Genomic DNA, 19,349 nt, shown 5'->3' on the forward strand with positions numbered 1-19,349 from the left:
GTTTCTGTTCTACAGCATCATGAAAGCAGCAGAAATCCAGGAACATGCTATTTACACCACATGGTATTACCACTATTTTAAGGTAACTGTTGCATATACCTGCATTCCTTCTGCACATGTTCATGTCTGCAACCTGCTTCCACGTACTGGCGACAGGATCAAACACTTCAACGCTTTTTCTTACCAAAGGACCATCATGACCACCTACTGCATACAATAAATTGTTTAACACACCAACACCTGTGAACATATGAAAATACTCAAAATTAACCGGAGAATGGTTTGACTGATAACAAAAGAGAAGCAACAAATATTACATTCACTAACATAAATCCTTCATCCAGTCAATGTTAGGAACTATTTCAGAAAACATTTGGGTCAGGATGCGTTAAAGCAAAACGACAGTAACTACAGCAAGACCCTGATAAAATGTCTTGCATGCCCATCTACCATATTGCAGCATACAAAGACCAGAGCTGTTCTGCAACAGAAGATTTAGAAAATTTTGGACGAAAAATGATGTGCAGGAAAATGAGGACTGTTGAAATTTAGGACTAATTAGAAGTGACAGTAAATGAGACAGTGTGCTCAGGCAGCATAACAGAAATCTGACAAGATGATAAAGCATAAGTGAATTTGTAGAAAGTAAAAACCGTGCAGTACGGAGGATAAAAGCTGAATGGCTAGACATTATACAATAGGAATGTTTCCACTTAAGTGTTGGAATACCTTGTAAACATAGATATATGAAACAAAAGTAAACAGAGTGAGTGCCTTCCCCCTCCGGGATTTGGAGGAGAACACCAAGGTTCCTTGAACCAAGCTTCTTCAGTTATCAAAATATCCAAAAGGATATTAAAGGGTCTCCTTTACAACAAAAGTTTATCCAATCTGTAAGCTTGGCATGAGGGAATAGATAAAGCTAGTCTATGTCTACTTGATAATCGGGCTGCACATATTGAAAAGATGGTAATAGGGGAAGCAGAAAGGAAGGTCCATTTATTTATTCCTCACTTTATAATGCACTAGTAGAATGCAAACATAATGGATTTCAGAAATGTAGGGGGGTTTTTTGAATTGAAAGTTGTGATTGACAGACCATAAAGACAACTGAAAAAACACTACTATGAAAGATATTGGGAAATCTAATAGACATCACATTTAAGATTATAAAACTCAAAAGCTGAGATACAGTTTTGCAAATATAGTTCTTAAAGGGTACCATGGAAAGGGCACAGCTTAAAATCTTTATTAAAGGGAAACAGCAAGTATGAATGCAAAAGATCAGTTAAGTCCTTCAGAGAAAAAAAAATGCTGGGTTAAAAGAAAAAAAAAAAAACCCACAACCCTGCCACCTTAATAGCCAGCTGAAATATCTTTGAAAACTTATCATTAATACTATATGTAAGAGCCATTCCTATACAGGGAGAGAAATGACTCCTGCTGAAATAACTGAGTTTTCTTATTAAAAAGACAGATTTTAATAATTAAAGGAAGAGGGGAGAGAAACATGGAAGAGTTAATTGGTACTGCAAATCTGAAAAATAGCTTCTTAATAGGACACTGCTTTATGAATCATGCAATCTAATGCTTTATCAGTGATAGTCGCTACTAACGTTTCCCGATATCCTTCCCAGTTAATTTAATTCCTCTTTTATCGCTATTATTTCTAGCTATCGTGTCGCAGTATTGTGTGACAGCTTTTCTCTCTCCCACTCTGATCACACTTTATTTAGGCAGGATAATACAACATTAATCTTTTGTAGCATTAAACATTACAGAGCTAGGAGGGCTAAGACTTTTAGTTTAAATATGTGATGTGATGTGATATAAATGCCCCCACCCAGGCATTCTGTATAGTCACCGACCTTCCTGTTTAGTGTGTAGAGTTTTCCCTCTGCCACATTGCCATTTTTTTCTTTGGTAGCTCCGTATTTTTAAGAATGTCCTCCGTTCCTCTTTGGTGCTTCATTTTCCCTTAATCCCACACCCAGTTGCCAAGTCCTACCTTATTTCTTGCTCCTTCCGTCTGTATCCTCTTGTGGCCGTCTTCTGAGTTCTCCTTTCTTTGTTATTTTTCTTTCCTCCCCATTTTTCAGGACCCTGTCTTATATCTCTCATCCCTCCCAAATGGCCTATATCTCCATCTGAAGATCCTCATCCCAATATGTTCCTGGAAACAGATCTGTCCCCGTATTGATCAACTGAGAAGCAGTTGGTACTAAAGAAGAGTAACTGAGGGTTAACCTCTGAAGCTGAAGCAGTAGGAACAGAAGAGATGGGCTTAAGGTCCTTGAGATGACCAGAGATCCAAAGGTTTAATACAGGAACAGAAGTCGCTTTAGTTAGCGCCCATAACACCACCAGGACTGATCGTCAGTTGAAACAGTTCTGGTGGTTTTGGATATTTGGCCACTATAGCCAAGCTCAATCAATAGTCATGATTTTCACATTACCACCCACTCCTCCCCCACGCACAAATATAATTTTCCGTGTATTTAAAAGAGTGGCACAGGAGAATGCTGATTATTTTACTCAGTTATATGAACCTGAAACAACTGACTACATTTTTTTTTTTAAAAAAATGGAGAGGAAAAGTAATCAGAAGACAATGTAAAAGGCAGTGGAGAGTTGAGTAAACAAACATGGTCCTGAACGCTGGGACAAGGGGAGGGAGGAGAGGGGCAGAAAGATCCCAGTAGTTAGTGTATCTAAGGCACTAAATTTCAGAATTGTAATTCAATATTTAAAAAAAATCTGAAAATATCTAGTATATAAGTAGGCTGCAAGCACAACGAGAGTTTGCAAAAACAGATTAAGAAAAAAAGCTGAGATAAAATGGATGTGCAGGCAGATTGCAAAATGAAGCTTTGTCACAACCCACCAACACTACTTGTCTTTATAATGATACTTATAATTTGCCCACTGTATATAAAAATTTTCCTCAAAGCTTGCCAATAATAGACAGAAGTATTTAACAGTACCCTTACTGCAACTCTGGCCAGTTTTTAATCCAGAATTTACTTCCAAAATGCACAGACTAAGTAACTAGAAGTTTCACAAGACAACTGTTTCCTTCATTCACATCATAGTTTCAGTTTAGAAACTCAATCAAAACATTACTTTTAGCAATAAGAGACATATCAACTTGCTGATTTTATAATGGTGTAATGCAAGTATCACAAACTAAATATCTTAATTTTAGTAATGATTTTACTACTTTTATATATTTTGTTTGAAACAATTTGGATTTAATTTAAACATCATTATAGAGATTAAAAACTGTTCAGAGTTAATAAAGAATAATGGAAAGCAAGATGAAAAGTTGGGATAACTATTAATCATTTACTGAGCATACTAGAAGTCCATCCAATTTTATTTGTAGCAACATCTCTTCTAATTATGCAGCACATTAACGCAATTAACAGCAGATATTTGAAGGATGTTGCTAAAAACCACCATTGAGTACTTGGCAAAAAAGTGACTTAAACAACTAAAAAAATAAACATAGAAAAATAGTATCATGCAATTTGACTTGAAAAAGTCCATGGGAGCGCATCTAGAGAAATAAAAACTTCTGCGAGTTGAAAAAACCTGAAATACCAAAAGACAAATAGAGGACAGTGAACAGTAAATGAGATTTGAGTCCACAATATAAATAGATAATGAAAATGCTAAAGTCAATTTGGAGCTGTGGAAGCATCATTTCATCAAACAAAAGCAGAATACCACAGGCACTTTTGATGTCTTTAAAGAGAAATATACATACTCATAGAATCGCAAGAGGGAAAAAAAATTCCACGGAAAAAAAAAAAGAAGGGTTTTTTAAAGATTATAAAGAAATAAATGGATATACCTTGGCTAAACGATAAGGAAGGATAACATGTAGTAGCCTATACATATCCAAAGGATGTAAACACCAGGTGATGAGAAGAATTACTGAAGATGAAACAAAGGGTACGTAAGTGGAAGTAATAGGATGAAACCAGTAATACAAACTTAAGAATGAACAAGGACAAAATTTCCTGCAGTGAATCAGAATGCAGAACAAGTCCTCCAAAGAGGTGGAAATCTAGTCACAGTTCACATGTAAAGTCAACCTGAAAATGCTATTAGAAAAATTAGCCCTACACCGGCAAAGAGACATCTTTGAAGAAATGACGTATTTTCATCCTGGCCATCTAGATTTTGATACTTCAGTATTTAGGTGATATTAAATTGATTGCCACAATCCATGCATATTAGTCTGTATGTTAAAAACATCAGAAGTTATGGGAAGAAGAGGAATAAGAAAAGTATGACCAAGCAAGGAGAGATATTTACTATTAACAGACTGAATCTTACTCTGTAGGATAGTTTTGTATCTATAACCTGCAATATATCAGCCATCTAAGACTAACACATTCCATTAGACTCTCAGCTTACCTTTTATATTTTAGATACATTTTAAAGCCACAAATTTGTTTCAGTTTTACAAGGGTAGTTGATTCTTGTCTACTCACCTGCTCCACTGCGTCTAGTGCTCATTTCTGCAACATAGGTCCACTCATTTGTATTAGCATCATAGCATTCTACTGAACTAAGGCACTGACGTGACGCCCCATCGTAGCCACCGACAGCATACAGTTTACCTGGAAGGGTAACCAAGAGAAACCTACAGATTTCTAGTGCATGCAGACTACATTTGTACACAGGCTGAGGGGAAGTCATCGTTCTCTGAAGTAGCTACTAATCAGTACCTGTTGTGAGTCAGTTATCGAGTTTCTATTTTGTAAATAGTTTAAGATAGTACACTATAGTTCTTGTCATTTTTAGGATGTAAAAGGCAGCTAGTATCTAACAAGAACAATGCGAGTCAAAAGATTTTCAGTGCCTAGCCGAAATACAAAGGTACTTTACCCTGTTTTTAATTAAGAATTGTTCAAAAGCAAGCTAATTCACGTTATGTCCAACACTGGAAGCTCGCAAAAAGGCTTCCTAGAAATATAAAAAAATTCAGATGAAGATTACTTGTACTGTCTGCATTTTCAGATCAGAAACAGCAGTGGTTCCTGTGCAGTTAAAACACACACCTAAGACCCAAGAGCCAGCCCAGGTCTGCATTGTGCAAGCAACATCCAGGCTGTTCACCAAGCTGGCTCAGAAGTCAGCAGTTTTCCTGGCACTGCCCTTGAGATCATCCTCAGTGTGCAACCAGCAAAGTCAGCCACAGATAACAGAGTTGACAGTACTGCAGTGCTACACCACTAAAGACCAGTTTATAAGGTCATCACTTCAGTAATCAGGCTCTCTAGCTTTGCTGACGTGTAACCTAGAGCATGCATGCTTAGCAAGCTTTTCCTCAGTTGGCCTCAGGCACAGCTGAAGCTCTGAAAAACACAACTATGCTAAAAGCTGGTCAAAACCAAGTAGAATGAATATGTGCTGTTCATGCCATCTGAATTACAGGGTTGAGCAAAAACATAAATCTGAAGTATGTTTTCAAAACTGAGAAAAGGTAGTAGGGTAAATGACTGCATTTCCCCCCCTTCTCTTTAATATCATTTGTCAACTTACCTCCAACAACACCTACGCCAACACTACTTCTTCTTGTGTTCATTGGAGCTACATGAAACCACTCGTTAGTCTTTAAGTTGTAAACTTCGACTGATGATAAACCTATGAAGACATTATTATAACAACATTTTTTTCTCTATAAATCTAGGTGCAAACTGTCTACCTTCTGGAAAATTCTTCAGATCTGAAAACTCAATTTATTTCATTTTAAGGACTGTTAATTACTGTGTAAAAAGCACAGCTGATGTCCTTTAGATAGCCAATTACTGTCAACCCATTCTTGGTGTCTGAAAACGGGCAAATTAATAAAAGCTTTTGTGGAACTCTGAAAAATTCTTCCCTGGATTTTCTTCTTTCTTTTTAATTAAGTCACAATGATCTCTCCAACATATGCTTCTATAATACTTATTACGGAAAAGGATCATCTCTGCACAAATGGTTTAGTGCATCTGTGAAGAGAACAAACAGTGTACATCCAAAGCCTTCACACAGGTCAGAGAAAGCTGTCTGTAATCCTATTTACGCTGTGTGAAAATGTAGAGGTACATTTCATATACAAACAGGACAAAAGAGACCAGGTAATTTTTCTGCCTACATCTACCATGAGTTGAGGTCTCTGACTATAGAAGGAATACTGAAAGAGAACTTGTCAAAGGTTCACTAGTTGTTAAGCGTAGATGGGAGCAAATAGTGCCCTGCTCAGGTAGAAAGGTGTGACCACTGAAGCACATTCCACACCACAAGATGCCAGGTAACCCTCATGCTTGGTTTCATCACAGCTACTAGGAAGGAGACACTCAAATTTGATACAATTATGTCAGGAGTAGTCAAAGCTAATCAGCAGTGTATAAAGACAAATATACCTGTACTCCCATCGAATCCTCCCACAGCATAAAGAAGGCCATTTAATACAGCTGCTCCCAGTGTGCTTCTCCTGTCTTGCATATTAGCAACACTCGTCCACTGGTCCTTCACCGGATCATAGGAATCTACTGTGCGAACTCTCAAAGAACCATTGAAACCACCAACAGCATAAACCATGCCTCCCATGTACACCATTCCTAGAGCAGGGAAACAGGGAGGAAAGGAGTGTTTTAGTCTCTTTGCCAATTAGTTTTATTCCATACTGTCCTAAGTATGCAGATACTCAACAGAATTTACAGTACTTGCTACACTACCAGGCTTTTGACAGTGTCCAAGCGCCACACTTCATGCGGGTTAATCACCAGAAGTTCTTATGCTTTTTGTTACTAACAGCTCACACTTCTGAATATCATGCTTGCTGAATTTCTTTTTGCTTAGAAGTCTCAGCTGCTTTAAGATCACATTTTCACATTTTTAGTATCGGTTGGTCACTTCTTCACAGTCTTCATTTAATTTAAGAATAATAGGGTGTTTTAATAGTAAAATTATTTGTTATCATAATGCATTAATATCTACGTATATTTATCCTCTGTATCTATGGGAGGGAGTAAAGCCATTTATTCTAGAGATGACAAACCAAAGCACAAATTAAAATCAAGTTATCAAACTCATAGTGTTCCAGATTGGCAAGTAATTCAGATTTTAATGGTGATCACTGAAGTCAAAGCTTAGGCCTTCTCAGATAAACACCTTGAGTACTGTTCCAAAGAACATACGATACTTTATACAAGTGCCTATATTCTGAAGCAACAACAAATTAGGTATAATTTACCTGCTCTACATCTTCTAGAAGGCAATTCAGCCACCTGATGCCAGCGTTCTTCTTTAAAATCGTAGCATTCAACACTGCGAATTGCCTTTGGTGCCTGTCCTCCAACTACCATCATCAACTAAAAGGGAGATAAATAATATTTGTTAGTTATTTGCATATATGAGAGCACCTAAAAGATCAAAAAAGTGTTAAAAAAATAAAGCAATCTTCTGTATAAGAAATAAAGGATGGTTCTCCTAAATAAGAAATTTGAGTCTTGTGAGGTAGGCAAAATTATTTTTTTAAAAAACACATGCAATTTGTAATTATTGTGTCCAGAGGAAATATCTGAGGTAGAAAAGCAGGAAGCAGTCAGAATCTAGGTAGAGCTCCCATACATGAGGCATGCTACTCTGACCTCAGGTATGAGAATTCACTGGCTATGATGTTCAGTGAAACTGTGACCATCCATCACAGAAGAGCCTTGTCTCATTCCTCCGAGAAATGTGCTAAATCTGCCGAATGGAATCTCCTATTCCATTACTGCAGCTGTCATAATAGTACTACGAGAAAACTTCTTTACTTAATTGGAAAGACGATAACACCTAATGTTTGTTTTGTTTTTTCCTGAAATGAACAAAACACAATATTTAGCTAAAAACTGAACAAAATGTTTCAACTCAGAAGCTTCAGTCTTTGTTTTGTTTTGATTGTTTTTTAAAAAAACAGGTTTACTTTCCCATAATTGTATATTTCTCAAATGCTGAAGCACTTATTAAAAAAAAATTTATTGGGAGAGGATGTAGTGGTGGTGGTGTGTGTAGGTCTGAGATTAAAACATCTGTATCAACAGTAGCACGGAGCGTAAAGCTAATAACTTGTTATATTTTTGTGATAAATAATTCTGGTACAAAAATTTTTACTGGAATACCCCCAAGTTACAGTCATGCCCTCATGAAAACTTTTTAAATAGAGTTTGAAGAAATAAGTACATTGGAAAAATAGGGGTCTTACTTTTGGAAGGCTAGCTGGTGTTCTCAGTTTTGTTCGAGTGCTTTTCATCAATGCTCGTTGCTCAGTTGGCAGCAAGTGATACTTCATAGCTTCAATGAGGTAATCTTTACAAGCACTGCTGTTCTTAACCAATATTTCCTCTTCAACTCTCTGTTTATTAATAGAAGTTTAACAAGGTCTGAGCATGTTAAGGAAGTAAAACACAAACCACAATCTGAAGTGAAATAAAGCCTTGTTACATCACACGAATGCAGATTAACCTTATTTTTTAGATTGTCATTTACCCACAGTTAGAAACAAATTTACGTGATAGCAATATGCAGTGATTAAAAAGAAAATATCGGGAGATGTTGATTCTCAGTTACTAAGTGGAAGAAACAGTGTTAGGTAAGGTAAATAACTTTTCTTGCAGTCAGGCATATTTCTTGACTTTTCGAATACAGAGAGTACAGAACACACTAAGGGGGGGGAGTGGTGGAGACTAAAAAAACTAGTAAGCTACCCCACCACAATAAAACCCACAACAGCAAAACCCCCAAAAAGCCAAACCAAACAAACACAAAAACCCAAACACCAAACAACGCACACAGAGTGGAGGAAATTAATATCACAAAAGCAGAATTCCTAAAATAAGCACCTACCAACCTACTGCTACACCTACTAACCAATGTTCATAGTGAACTCATATTTTCAATCTTAAATATCTGTCCTGATACCAAAATATTCAAAATGAGCTTAGAAAATTTGAAAAAAATGTATTGTATCTGAACCAGGTAAAGGAATGTTTCCTTTATCATTAATTCCTAATCAATGTAAACAATAGGCACAATTCTGAAGTTGTAAATTCACAAGTTTTGTATCAAAGATAGTATTAAAAGTGAAAGCTTACCTGATCTCAGCTAATTCAATAATTCAGATTACTAAGGTGGTATGACAAGTAGTCAAACAGATAAATTACTTATATAAGTCATCCTTTATGTGGCAGTCCCTCATTTGACTCTGTGTGCGCGCGCGCGTGCTGGCTGTCTGTTCTTTTTACTCTCAGTAATATGCTACACTGTTGCTTAAATTTAAAATTTTCCATGGGGCATTAAAAAAAGTAAACAGAAATGCTCACATGCAGAAGAATTAATATTCCTTTTTTGCTTACCTGAACTAAATATTCCCGGGAAAGCAAAGGCAGCCGAACATGCTCCATCAGGCGTGCCATTAGCTCCTGCCTTACATCTTTGTCATGGTTTACCCACGCTATCACTGCTTCAAATACCTTCCAGGAAACAAACAAATGCGAGTCCCTTGACTTACAAGTTCATAAGTAAGAAAATACCAGCGTGCCTCCAAAAAGTTTTTGCTTACACTAACATTCGTAATGTAAATGATGACAGCAGTTACAGCTCCCATTATTTCTGTATTTATCCACTACAAAATTCTGAAGATGCATTAGACAGTCTGTTTTTATATCACTCCTCCACTGGTGTTTCAAGGATAGCTATGCTACATTGATGAAAAGCACACAGTAATTTCATTGATACTGAAAATCCAATAAAACTAGGTAAACAAGCAACACAGCAGCAGCAGTATTACAGTCCTCATACTTGTCTTCCTTTCTTAGGAAATTGACCTGCCACATCCTCACTCAAATGACTTATCGCCGAGTCTTACTAGGAGAAACGATCCCAAGCCTAGTTTCCCCTCTATTGCACCGTAGCTCATCATACACTAGGGCATTAAAACCTTAATTATACTGCACAGAAGCAGCATCACACGTATTACAATCAAAGTGATAAAACTGGGCCTGTGGGGTATTATGGGAAGAGCAATATGACTTTACTAGTTGCAGTTTTAGCAGACAGATTCAGATCTTAGATTCAAAGTTTCAAAAAAGTTTTAACACAAAACACTACTTAGGCATACAAATCAGTATTCAAACATACTTGTGAATACAGTTTAGCCTCATTTGAACAGAGGTGTTAGTACAACTATAGACTCCTTGGAAAAAAGAGAACCAACATATTTCAAATTGATCACAACTGGATTAAAAAATGAATACACCTACCACCTGAAAACCATTAGAGGTTCAAAGAGATGCAGTGAGCTCACTGAAGATCAGTGTGTTTCAAAAATGGCTTTAAAAGAATGAGATCTAGCTAAAGGTGAGCCAAGACATATTTAAACTCAAGTTTGGTTATACTAAGGTACCTAGCCATCTCCTTTGCAGCCCACATTTGTTCAGTTAGGCTAAACAGCCCGCATATATATACAGAGTTTTAATACTTTGTGGGAATGCTGATGTTAAAGTTAGTAGATGGCATATACTTGCTCTTCAAGCTACTGTTTCTGAGTTAATTTTTCCCTTGGTAAACCAAACTCCTGGGTTTGTGACTCACAGCATGTGTTCTGTTTGTTCTGCTTTTGAATATGAGAAGGAATTTCCATTTAATTTAGTTTCCATTTCATCAAAGAACAAGGGGCTATGTAATTTAATACATTTTGATTTTTAAGAGTTGAGATTAAATTTTCAACATCAGACTGACAACACTTTTGGGAAAAATCCTTTAAACACAATACATGCCTAATTTCACTGAGAAAACGAAGAACGCATCCAAACAAGTGTACAAGAGCAGTAAAAGCAAGCTTGTTCTCTCATCCAAAAGGATAAAAAGAATGCTGGGATACAGATGGTCTTACCTTCTCTTCTGAGGCAATTGTGAGTTTGTCACTGGATATAAGACTGCACACCTGCTCTACACCAAGATTGAGGTATTCTTCACTAAGAACGACATCAGAAAAGTGCTGTTCTGTTTGGAGGAAAAGAAACACTCTAACATACAGTGCGAAGTGTAACCCACAACAAGCATTAAAGCAGCAGAGGAAATTAGAGGAAAATTATTCAATATGCACGTTATTTCGTCATATCTAAAAGCAATACCTTAATTTAAAACATTTTATATAGGTTAAAGCTTGGTCTCACAAACAGCTTTGATATTTAAAGATTCTTTAAATAACTGAAATATTAAAACACATTATACTAAAAGTAGCAATCATAGCAATTTAACATTTCCAGCACTGCTTCGTCTCGGTATTTGTCCTTGACAATTACTTCAGTCTCATTTTGCTAACTTTGTACACACAAATACAGCAAAAAAGATTCCAGAAAAAGAATATGCCCTCTGTGGTGTTGACAAACATATTTCAAACCTGCAGTTCAGCAGGAACAAGGGCTGATTCATTAGCACTAACCAGCAGTTTTGCAGTCTAACGTCAGTCAAATCAAACAACAGGTCTGGATCCTGTTGCATCTCTCAGAGCTTCTCCAAGCTCATGAAAATATTACATACTACGGTCTCTACAATGCGTAGAAGGCAGGCGGTTTTTCCTCAAGTTTTTCGTTTGTGTGGGGGTTTTTTTGTTTTTTTTTTTTTTTAATGCCTCAATGTAAAGTAAACAAAATTGACAAAATTCAATGTTTTAGTTGTAGAACCAGACGTCTTCTTTTAACATAGAGCATGTATCTTTGTCAAGTTGTCGTTCAATTATTCAGTTGTCCTCTCCCTTCCTTAAAATTGCTTAAGTCATTCAGCTGCTTAAATAGTAGCTCCGTCCAGTTTACTGTTATTTTGCCCCTCTTCAGCTATTCTTAACAGAAGTTAGAAGAGACAACTATTACTGGGAATTTAAGAATTCACTCAAAATTAGAGTAAAAAAAGGTCAAACATATTCAAACTAAAGAACTTTTTTAAGGCTTTTCTACCACTCTACTAGTGCTACTATCGTTAAGACACTTTGCTTGACAAACTGTCTTAAGCTGTTAAAGAACGCTGAACACTTCCAGATCAAGACTTCTGATATTTTCACATCAGCTTTGCAGGGTGCAACAGCCTTCTTTGCACTGTACTAAAGATTAGACAGTATAATTCTTGTCTTCGTCTAGTTCAGCATCCTGTTCCTTGAAACAGGCAGCACAAATTACTTCAGACAAAAGTCCAAGAAAATATATGAAAAGTATGATAATAAAACCTCCTCCCATAAAGGTCTCACTATAACCATGAACAATTAGAGTTTGGGAGCCAGAAGGATGCTATTTTACCTTAACCACATTTTACTAAACAATTAGTTTAGTGAGATACAGTACAGTCTCCTTGAATCCTACTGAATTCTTGCCTTTAATACCTTCCTATGGTAATAATCCCACAGTCTCATTGAGCAAAAAGCTCCGCATCTAAATTTAACAACCAGTTTACCCATTAATCAGTTTTCAGTTAGTATCCCCATGTTCTAATGCTGAATACGATGATAGGGAAAGCTAGAACCTGTCTACTAAAAATCGTTCATTATTCTGTATTCCTTTTTAGCCTTCATCTCTACAGTAGACACGCCTCGCCTTTTCACTCCCTTGTCCTACCAGCCGTTTCATTCATGCAATCATCACCACTACAAGTCCCCCCAGTTCTGCCACATTCTCTTACAATGGACGTGTAATATTTTCTGCCATATTTCAGGCAATGGGAGAGAACGGAGGAGGAGAAATACTATTGATTTTTATGAACACCACCATTACCTTTCCACTCCTTACAAATCTTTATGTCTGTTTGCTTTTCAGACTACAAACATGCAGTTTCTTGAGCTGAAGTAGAATTTTCTGAGGTATACTTACTGAAGTAAGTATCTGATTAATTTTACTATTTGCATATGGCACACAAATTGGGAAAGGTAATTTGCAGAAATCAGTTTTATGATAAACTCCAAATTTCAAGTGACAGTGCCACAAAGCAGCACGTCTGACTGTACTCAGAAGTTAAGAAGCAAGCAGAAAGGAGAAGTAACACTCATCTCAAACAAATCTGAGCTTCAGAAGCCTATTCATCTTCCCGTGAGAAAGCTGATCCAACAGTGGGTCAGATCCAACAGGATACACTTTATAAACTGGAAAAACCCAGTTGACTTTATAGACTTAGATACAAAAGCCTTCTATTTTTAAAAGATTATTTACATTTATGACATGCTCTAAAAATAGACAGAGATCCAGCCCTGAAGCAGGGGAGAAAGTCTAGAATTTTCAAAGTAATACCATGAATGTGAGGCTGTCTTCTGTCTTAATGGAGGAAGAGAACTCTAGAAGAAAATCTGACAAAACCAGACAGCACTTGAACAAAAACTGAGACACTTGGTTTTTGAACAAAAACTATGTCAGCCTCTGTGCTTAAAGCACAAAACAAGGCATGGGGCCAAGCAAAGAAAGAAGAGTGGGAAGAAAGGAGAAATGAAACTACTCAAGTCAATAGCTACAGGCTCAGGTTCTCAAGCAACACCTGGAAATAAATCCTTAGCTGAATGAATTACAGAAAAAAGAGAAATAGGAGAGTAGATTGCTATATAAATTTTAGTTATCAAAGAGGTAGGGTGAAATCACTTCTCTTGAGAACCAGATCTCTTGTTGCCAAGGAGACCATCTTAACTGATTGATAGATAATCTTTTGACATAAGCCAATTGAAATTACAGCTAAATGGATTGTTCAAAATAATTAGAAACCGAAAAAGAACAAGGAAATGCAAAAATACCAATTAAGTCTGCCAACGGCAATTTATCTAAAGCTGTTCAAGTGTTGAAGACAGAAGGCATTATTTTATTATATATAAAAATAATGCTTATGAAATTCAAATTTTTTGCTTCCTTTTAACAAGAAGGATATCAGCAACTTTGGAATAATACAATTCAGTACTAAGAGTTCAAAAAATCCCATTTAGACCCTCTTTTCCCAATAATTATGAGAAAAATATAGTATGGGGGTGGTGGTGGTGTATATTTTTTTGACTTCTGGGTTAGGATTTGTACTATCCCATATTATTATTCACATCCAGAAAGCTTTTATCATCTGGAGATACTAACATCGAACATCATGAAACTTATGATGATTAAATATTTCATCCATCTGTCCCTTGCAAAATCTCAAATGAGCTTGGTTTTTATTAGTTGCATTAGGTAATGTACTTTTTTCATTAACATCTAGATAAGCAAACAGATAGAACTATCTGGCTGGAAGTTTTAATGAGAGAATAAAATACTTATTTTTTTCCCATATCAGAATCTTCCACACAGCATGCAACTTTGACAAATTCATACTGGAATCCTGCCCCACTTCTTGCCACTTTACCCAGACATTGAAGCCAGCTGGCTCCAGAGTCAGGCAGCCTGGAAACAAGTTGGCTTAGGAGCTGCAGAGGCTTGGCTCCCAAATTCCTACTTCCTAAGCAAGTAGAATCCTACTTTATTATCAAAACTAAAATCTGCCTTTAAAGAAAAAATCCGTTCCATTTTAGGACATTTCTAAAACATGTTCCAAATGCACATGAAAAACAGATTTTCACATTTTCGCAACCGATAGAGACAGTTTCTATCTGAATGGCTGAAGATCTGTCCTTGTCTGCCCTGTACCAGTAGGATGGGACTTCAGCTTCAGGGACAAAATAAAAAGGCAAAAAGGAAGTTCTTAATAACATGAAAAGGGCTAGTTACAAAATCTTAGGAAGTACAATAAACGATGCCAGTGCGGAGAGCACAGAAAGATAATAGGAGCTGTAAATGTACCACTTTTTGGTATTTTTCGTCATGAGTCTGGAAATGTGTATTATATGTACACACAGCAGCAGTGAGCACTTGACCTACCTCTTCTATCCAAAAGGCATATAGTCTTGCTGGCCATAAAAATGTTGACACCGACTTTGTGTTTTTCAGTTACATAGGAAGGAAAGCTACATCTGAAATCTGCACAGGACATTTTAAGCAAAAAACATTTGTGGATTAATTCACAAACGCTTTCGCTCATTTATATGCCTACAGTCAGACCTTCTCTGGCTTAATTGCCTTTACTAATTGGAATAAACAAATACAGAGCAAAGGTGTGCTGAAGTTCCCTCAGATTAAAAATGTTTCAGAGAATCATGGTGGCCAAAAATAAAAGCCTGTAACCCATCTTCTCCTTTTTCTTCTATGACAGTGGTTGTTGTCAGTGTTTGTCTGTGCCCGACATTGTTGAAGACCTCCTAAATTTCTCTTCCACCGTTAATAGACTTCAGTCATTTTCTAACATTTTTCTGAGGTGTTCCAGCAGCTGATGACACTTAGTATCCATTTCCAGAAATCTTTTAAACACTTTGTACACTTTCAGAAATCTTTTCCCAAAGATCTTCCCAAAGCCACATTAACATGTATGAAAAAAAACTCAGGCAGATCTTATGAGTGCCAGAAGCTGCAGCTGTAAAAAAGGGAAAAACCCCTCATATTCCCCAGATCTTTTCATGACAGTAGTCTAATGTATATTAGAAACAAAAATATCACAATCAAATATATTGAGTCTCATAAGTGTCTTTTGTCTGGATTAGGCCAACTATTTCTATTCCACAAAACAGATGATATTTTGTATAAACTAAATGGAGTACCTGCATCTTTCTGATGTGATAATGCTATAAAACCAGCTGGAACTTTCCAGAAATTGTAGCTTCCTTCTGAACTGATAACATCTTGTTTTAGAGCAATGCAGATCATGGGAGCTTGGAAAGATCTAAGCCCTACATTCACTTAAAAGAACAATGATAATTTCTCAAGTGGATGAAAAAAATATTTAGCAGGAATTAGTTTAAATTATCGCTTTAATTCACAATGTCACATTGTGATTTTTTTGGCTAGGGACAAAAGGTCTTTGCTGATGGCCTAACATAAGGCACTGGTCAAGCAGGAACCCCAGCCTTATTACAGAGGGATAGATACTAGCTCTGCCAGCTAGAGAACCAGCAGAAGCTAAACATTGCAGAGAGAATTTAAAAAAAAAAAAATATATCTGATTTTACTTGTCAGTTTTATGCTTAAATAACTGCTTTTGAGAACACCATGAAATTCATAGCAGCCAATCTATCAGAAGCTTAGCAACAGACGTTGCTACTCAGAATAGAATCGTAAAACCGCTTCTGCTAACTATGTCCTTTCAATCTCATGCATACGAATGTACACAAGAATAGTCTACAGGAGATACACATGCTTCCAAGTCTAGTTGGGGCTTAAAGTTTTAGACTCAGAGAACCAGAATCGAGAACGTTGTATCCCACAGCTAAGTACAACACAGCCATGCCTGCTTTGCAACACGTGATAAGATTCTCTAACAAAAGCTTGTTCAACACCTCCTCAGCATGATGCTGAAAGCCAAGAATGTTTGCTGGGTAAAGCTGGTCCTCAGAAAACACTTCTTCCAGAAATAATCCAATGTTTCCAAACCCCATACTGGCCTATGCAGTGAGTGGAAGTGCATTATTATTCTTTGGTTATCACTAAGAAATATGTCAAGGCCTAAGCACTGTGCAAATTTTTCTGTAGTCCAAGATGGCATACCCCTCTTCATTAAAAGGATTTGCCAATCTATCTTCAGGTTGTACACAACTTTACGACAACTACAAGATGCACCATATTCTCAGGAAAAATTATTATTTTGTGAACATCCTCTAAGACTACATAAAGGTATCTCAGGCTAAAACTGTGGACAGGCTAGCAGCACTTGTGCCACATACTCTTCGTAGGAATCCTCACACAAGAAGGATGAGAGGCCTTAACTGTACCTAGTCCCTGACTGTGCAAGTACGACAAGACCCAGAGCAGGGCTGCTTTCTGGAACATCACGTGTTTTTATGCTATCATTGTCTATTAGCAGAAGTATCTCCCTGCCTCTTTTTCCTAAATATAAAATACCGAGTGTAACAAAATAAAGACTAGAAGTTAAACATCCAAATGCTTTTCATTTTCTCTAGCAGGGAAATATTTTCACTGTGTTTTCAATCTAATAATCCTCTTCTGTACTCATTCTAGTTTCTGGAGTCTTAATCCCAAGATGTGTGCCCCTGGGAGTTCACATGACTGTGATACATGCTCTAATTCCGAAATGGCACAGCCACGTATCTTTGGCTCAGACTTGAGAAAATTTTTTCAGCCTTGACAAAGTACAAAAAGCCATTTGAGAAAAGAACAGGAGGAAAAAAAAAGAAGCTATGATGGTTGAGATACAGGCAGTAAGAAGCTTGAAAACTCAAGCGGAAAAACATTGACTTGAAAAGGTATAAAGCAGTACAGAAGAAAACTGGGGAGTGTGCAGACAGAAATCCAGCAAGACTGATGATCAGCCCATTCCAAGGAGAAATGAAGGCCAACCCTTCCTCCCCTAGGTGCTTTTACCGGGAGCACCAAGCATGCTGGTGCTCAGGCTAGTAGCTTGCATGTCCCAGCTAGGACCTTTTCACTTGTTTGCATCCTCCTTGCAGCATCTCTCTGAGCACAGCAAAGGATGCCTGAATAAAATGACCCACAAAGGGAGGGTTACAAGTCAGATGCAGTTCCTATGCTCTCAAGCACATTTAAGCAATATTGCACTCAAGGTCTTACCAGGGGGTCTTAGATTTTCTATTTCTAGAAAGTAACCTATATAAATATTAGCTTCAACTACTAAATTGAACAAAGATTGTTTAGAAGTAACTGAAGCAGTTTAGAAGTTACTAAGGCATAATCAGAATAGAAGCTGGAAAAAGTCCGTTAAAATTAAGCAACAGCTCTATTAAAATGTATTCCCTAAAACATTAAATGTCTGAACATTAACTCTAGTCAATAGACGTACACCTTGCTTCCTATTGCATAAAATGTTAAGAACGTAATAGCTCTTTGGATTTTATATTACAATACTCAGACAAAAAGAATAAAAATTTTTTTTGCATAAGTGTCTAAATACAGTTCTCACAAAGTCATTCAGTCACATACACATTAGAACTTCAAGTAAGGTATGCGTTACAGAACCTAATGCTTTCAGAAACAATCTGAATAGGTTTTGATTTTTTAAAATTGGTATGTAAATAATTTGAATACAATTTCACCAGACTAAAAACTTCTGAGTATGGCTGGTTTGTATATCTCAGTTTCACACTTAAGTCAGCAACTAAGGATTCTGTTGACAGACACCTAATCATATGAGTTTGTGGCATTTCTAATTTTTCCAGAAATAGCCACTCTTGACAGAGATACTATAATCTCCTGGAATTGGGTAAAAAAAAGAAAGCATCATCTATACCGGAAAACAGATTTTCTAGGAATTAAGAGAACTGAAAGCATTCATCAAAATCCTTTATATGAGGTCTAAAATTACTCAAGGCAATAAAAAGCTATTATTTGGACCTAGACACATGAATTGAAGCACTTAGTGCTCTGTTTCAGGAAAAAATCTTCAGGTTTAACTCTGCACTAATTGTCAATGATGCTAATTGGTCACTGTACATTTTAGAGTAGTTATGAAAAGCAATACAATCATATTAATTTTTTCTGCAGCCTTACTAAGGATATTTCATTTTTAATTCTCTTTTCTGTTTTGCTCTTGTACTAAGCCTGACAGAGTGCTAGGGATTAAGGAAGGCAGCACAGAGTGTAATGCGGTGAAGTAGCTCACACCCTGACTATGCACAGCATATTCATCTCAAGAGTAAGAAAAGAGTGTGCATTGCTTTAAAATTCACCACACAGATACAGCAAAAACGCAGTAGGAGTTGAGCTGGCAGCTCACGGTATGGGCCAGCAGGACTCCAAGAATACGATGACAAAAAGGGAAACATAGATGAGGAAAGTGCTTTCTGGAGGAAACTGACAGAAATGGAAAGTGGTTTGATTACAGAAGAAAAAGAAGGTTAGTTCCAAGCACAAAAATAGTAGAGAGAAATATGAAATAAAAGATTCAAGTGAGGGTAAGTCTGCTGAACTGGAAAAGCCAAGGATGAGACATTGGAATTTGAACCAAAGGGAAAAGGAATATTGCAAAAGTAGTAAAATGACCTTAGCAAACAGAGGAAGTTATGGTGGAGATAGATTTTCACTGCAGCAGAAGGGAAACATGATGTAGAGCAGATTTGGTAGGGAGGGAAGAAACAGAGGAACACACAACTGAGTAGTTGAGAAAAAGTGGCAGAGGAGAGAAAGTCATCAAGTTTACAAGCCTGAATGACTGGGAGGAACACTGAAGTCACCAGTGACAGAGGAAGACAGGGAAGAGGGGAAAGATTATTAGATGAAAAGCAATTCAGTTTTGCT

At 36.9% G+C, this 19,349-nt stretch overlaps 1 protein-coding gene across 5 annotated transcripts in view; it reads right to left on the reverse strand.

Moving 5' to 3' along the window:
- Window positions 1-19,349, reverse strand: part of KLHL2 (kelch like family member 2) — a 59,778-nt gene that overhangs the window by 1,789 nt on the left and 38,640 nt on the right. For 2 of the 5 annotated variants that reach the window (XM_064449762.1, XM_064449764.1), the window contains exons 6-13: window positions 10,934-11,043; window positions 9,396-9,512; window positions 8,246-8,395; window positions 7,253-7,370; window positions 6,420-6,617; window positions 5,557-5,658; window positions 4,503-4,631; window positions 100-240 (exon numbers count right to left, since the gene is read on the reverse strand). In XM_064449762.1, coding sequence (XP_064305832.1) covers window positions 100-240; window positions 4,503-4,631; window positions 5,557-5,658; window positions 6,420-6,617; window positions 7,253-7,370; window positions 8,246-8,395; window positions 9,396-9,512; window positions 10,934-11,043 — 1,065 coding nt within the window. Of the gene's footprint in view, window positions 1-99; window positions 3,595-3,856; window positions 3,940-4,502; window positions 4,632-5,556; window positions 5,659-6,419; window positions 6,618-7,252; window positions 7,371-8,245; window positions 8,396-9,395; window positions 9,513-10,933; window positions 11,044-19,349 lie in introns of those variants that run through there. The other 3 variants (XM_064449763.1, XM_064449766.1, XM_064449765.1) reach the window with 3 other exon arrangements.

This window comes from Phalacrocorax carbo, chromosome 4 (assembly GCF_963921805.1).
Source record: "Phalacrocorax carbo chromosome 4, bPhaCar2.1, whole genome shotgun sequence".
Lineage (NCBI taxonomy): Eukaryota > Metazoa > Chordata > Aves > Suliformes > Phalacrocoracidae > Phalacrocorax > Phalacrocorax carbo.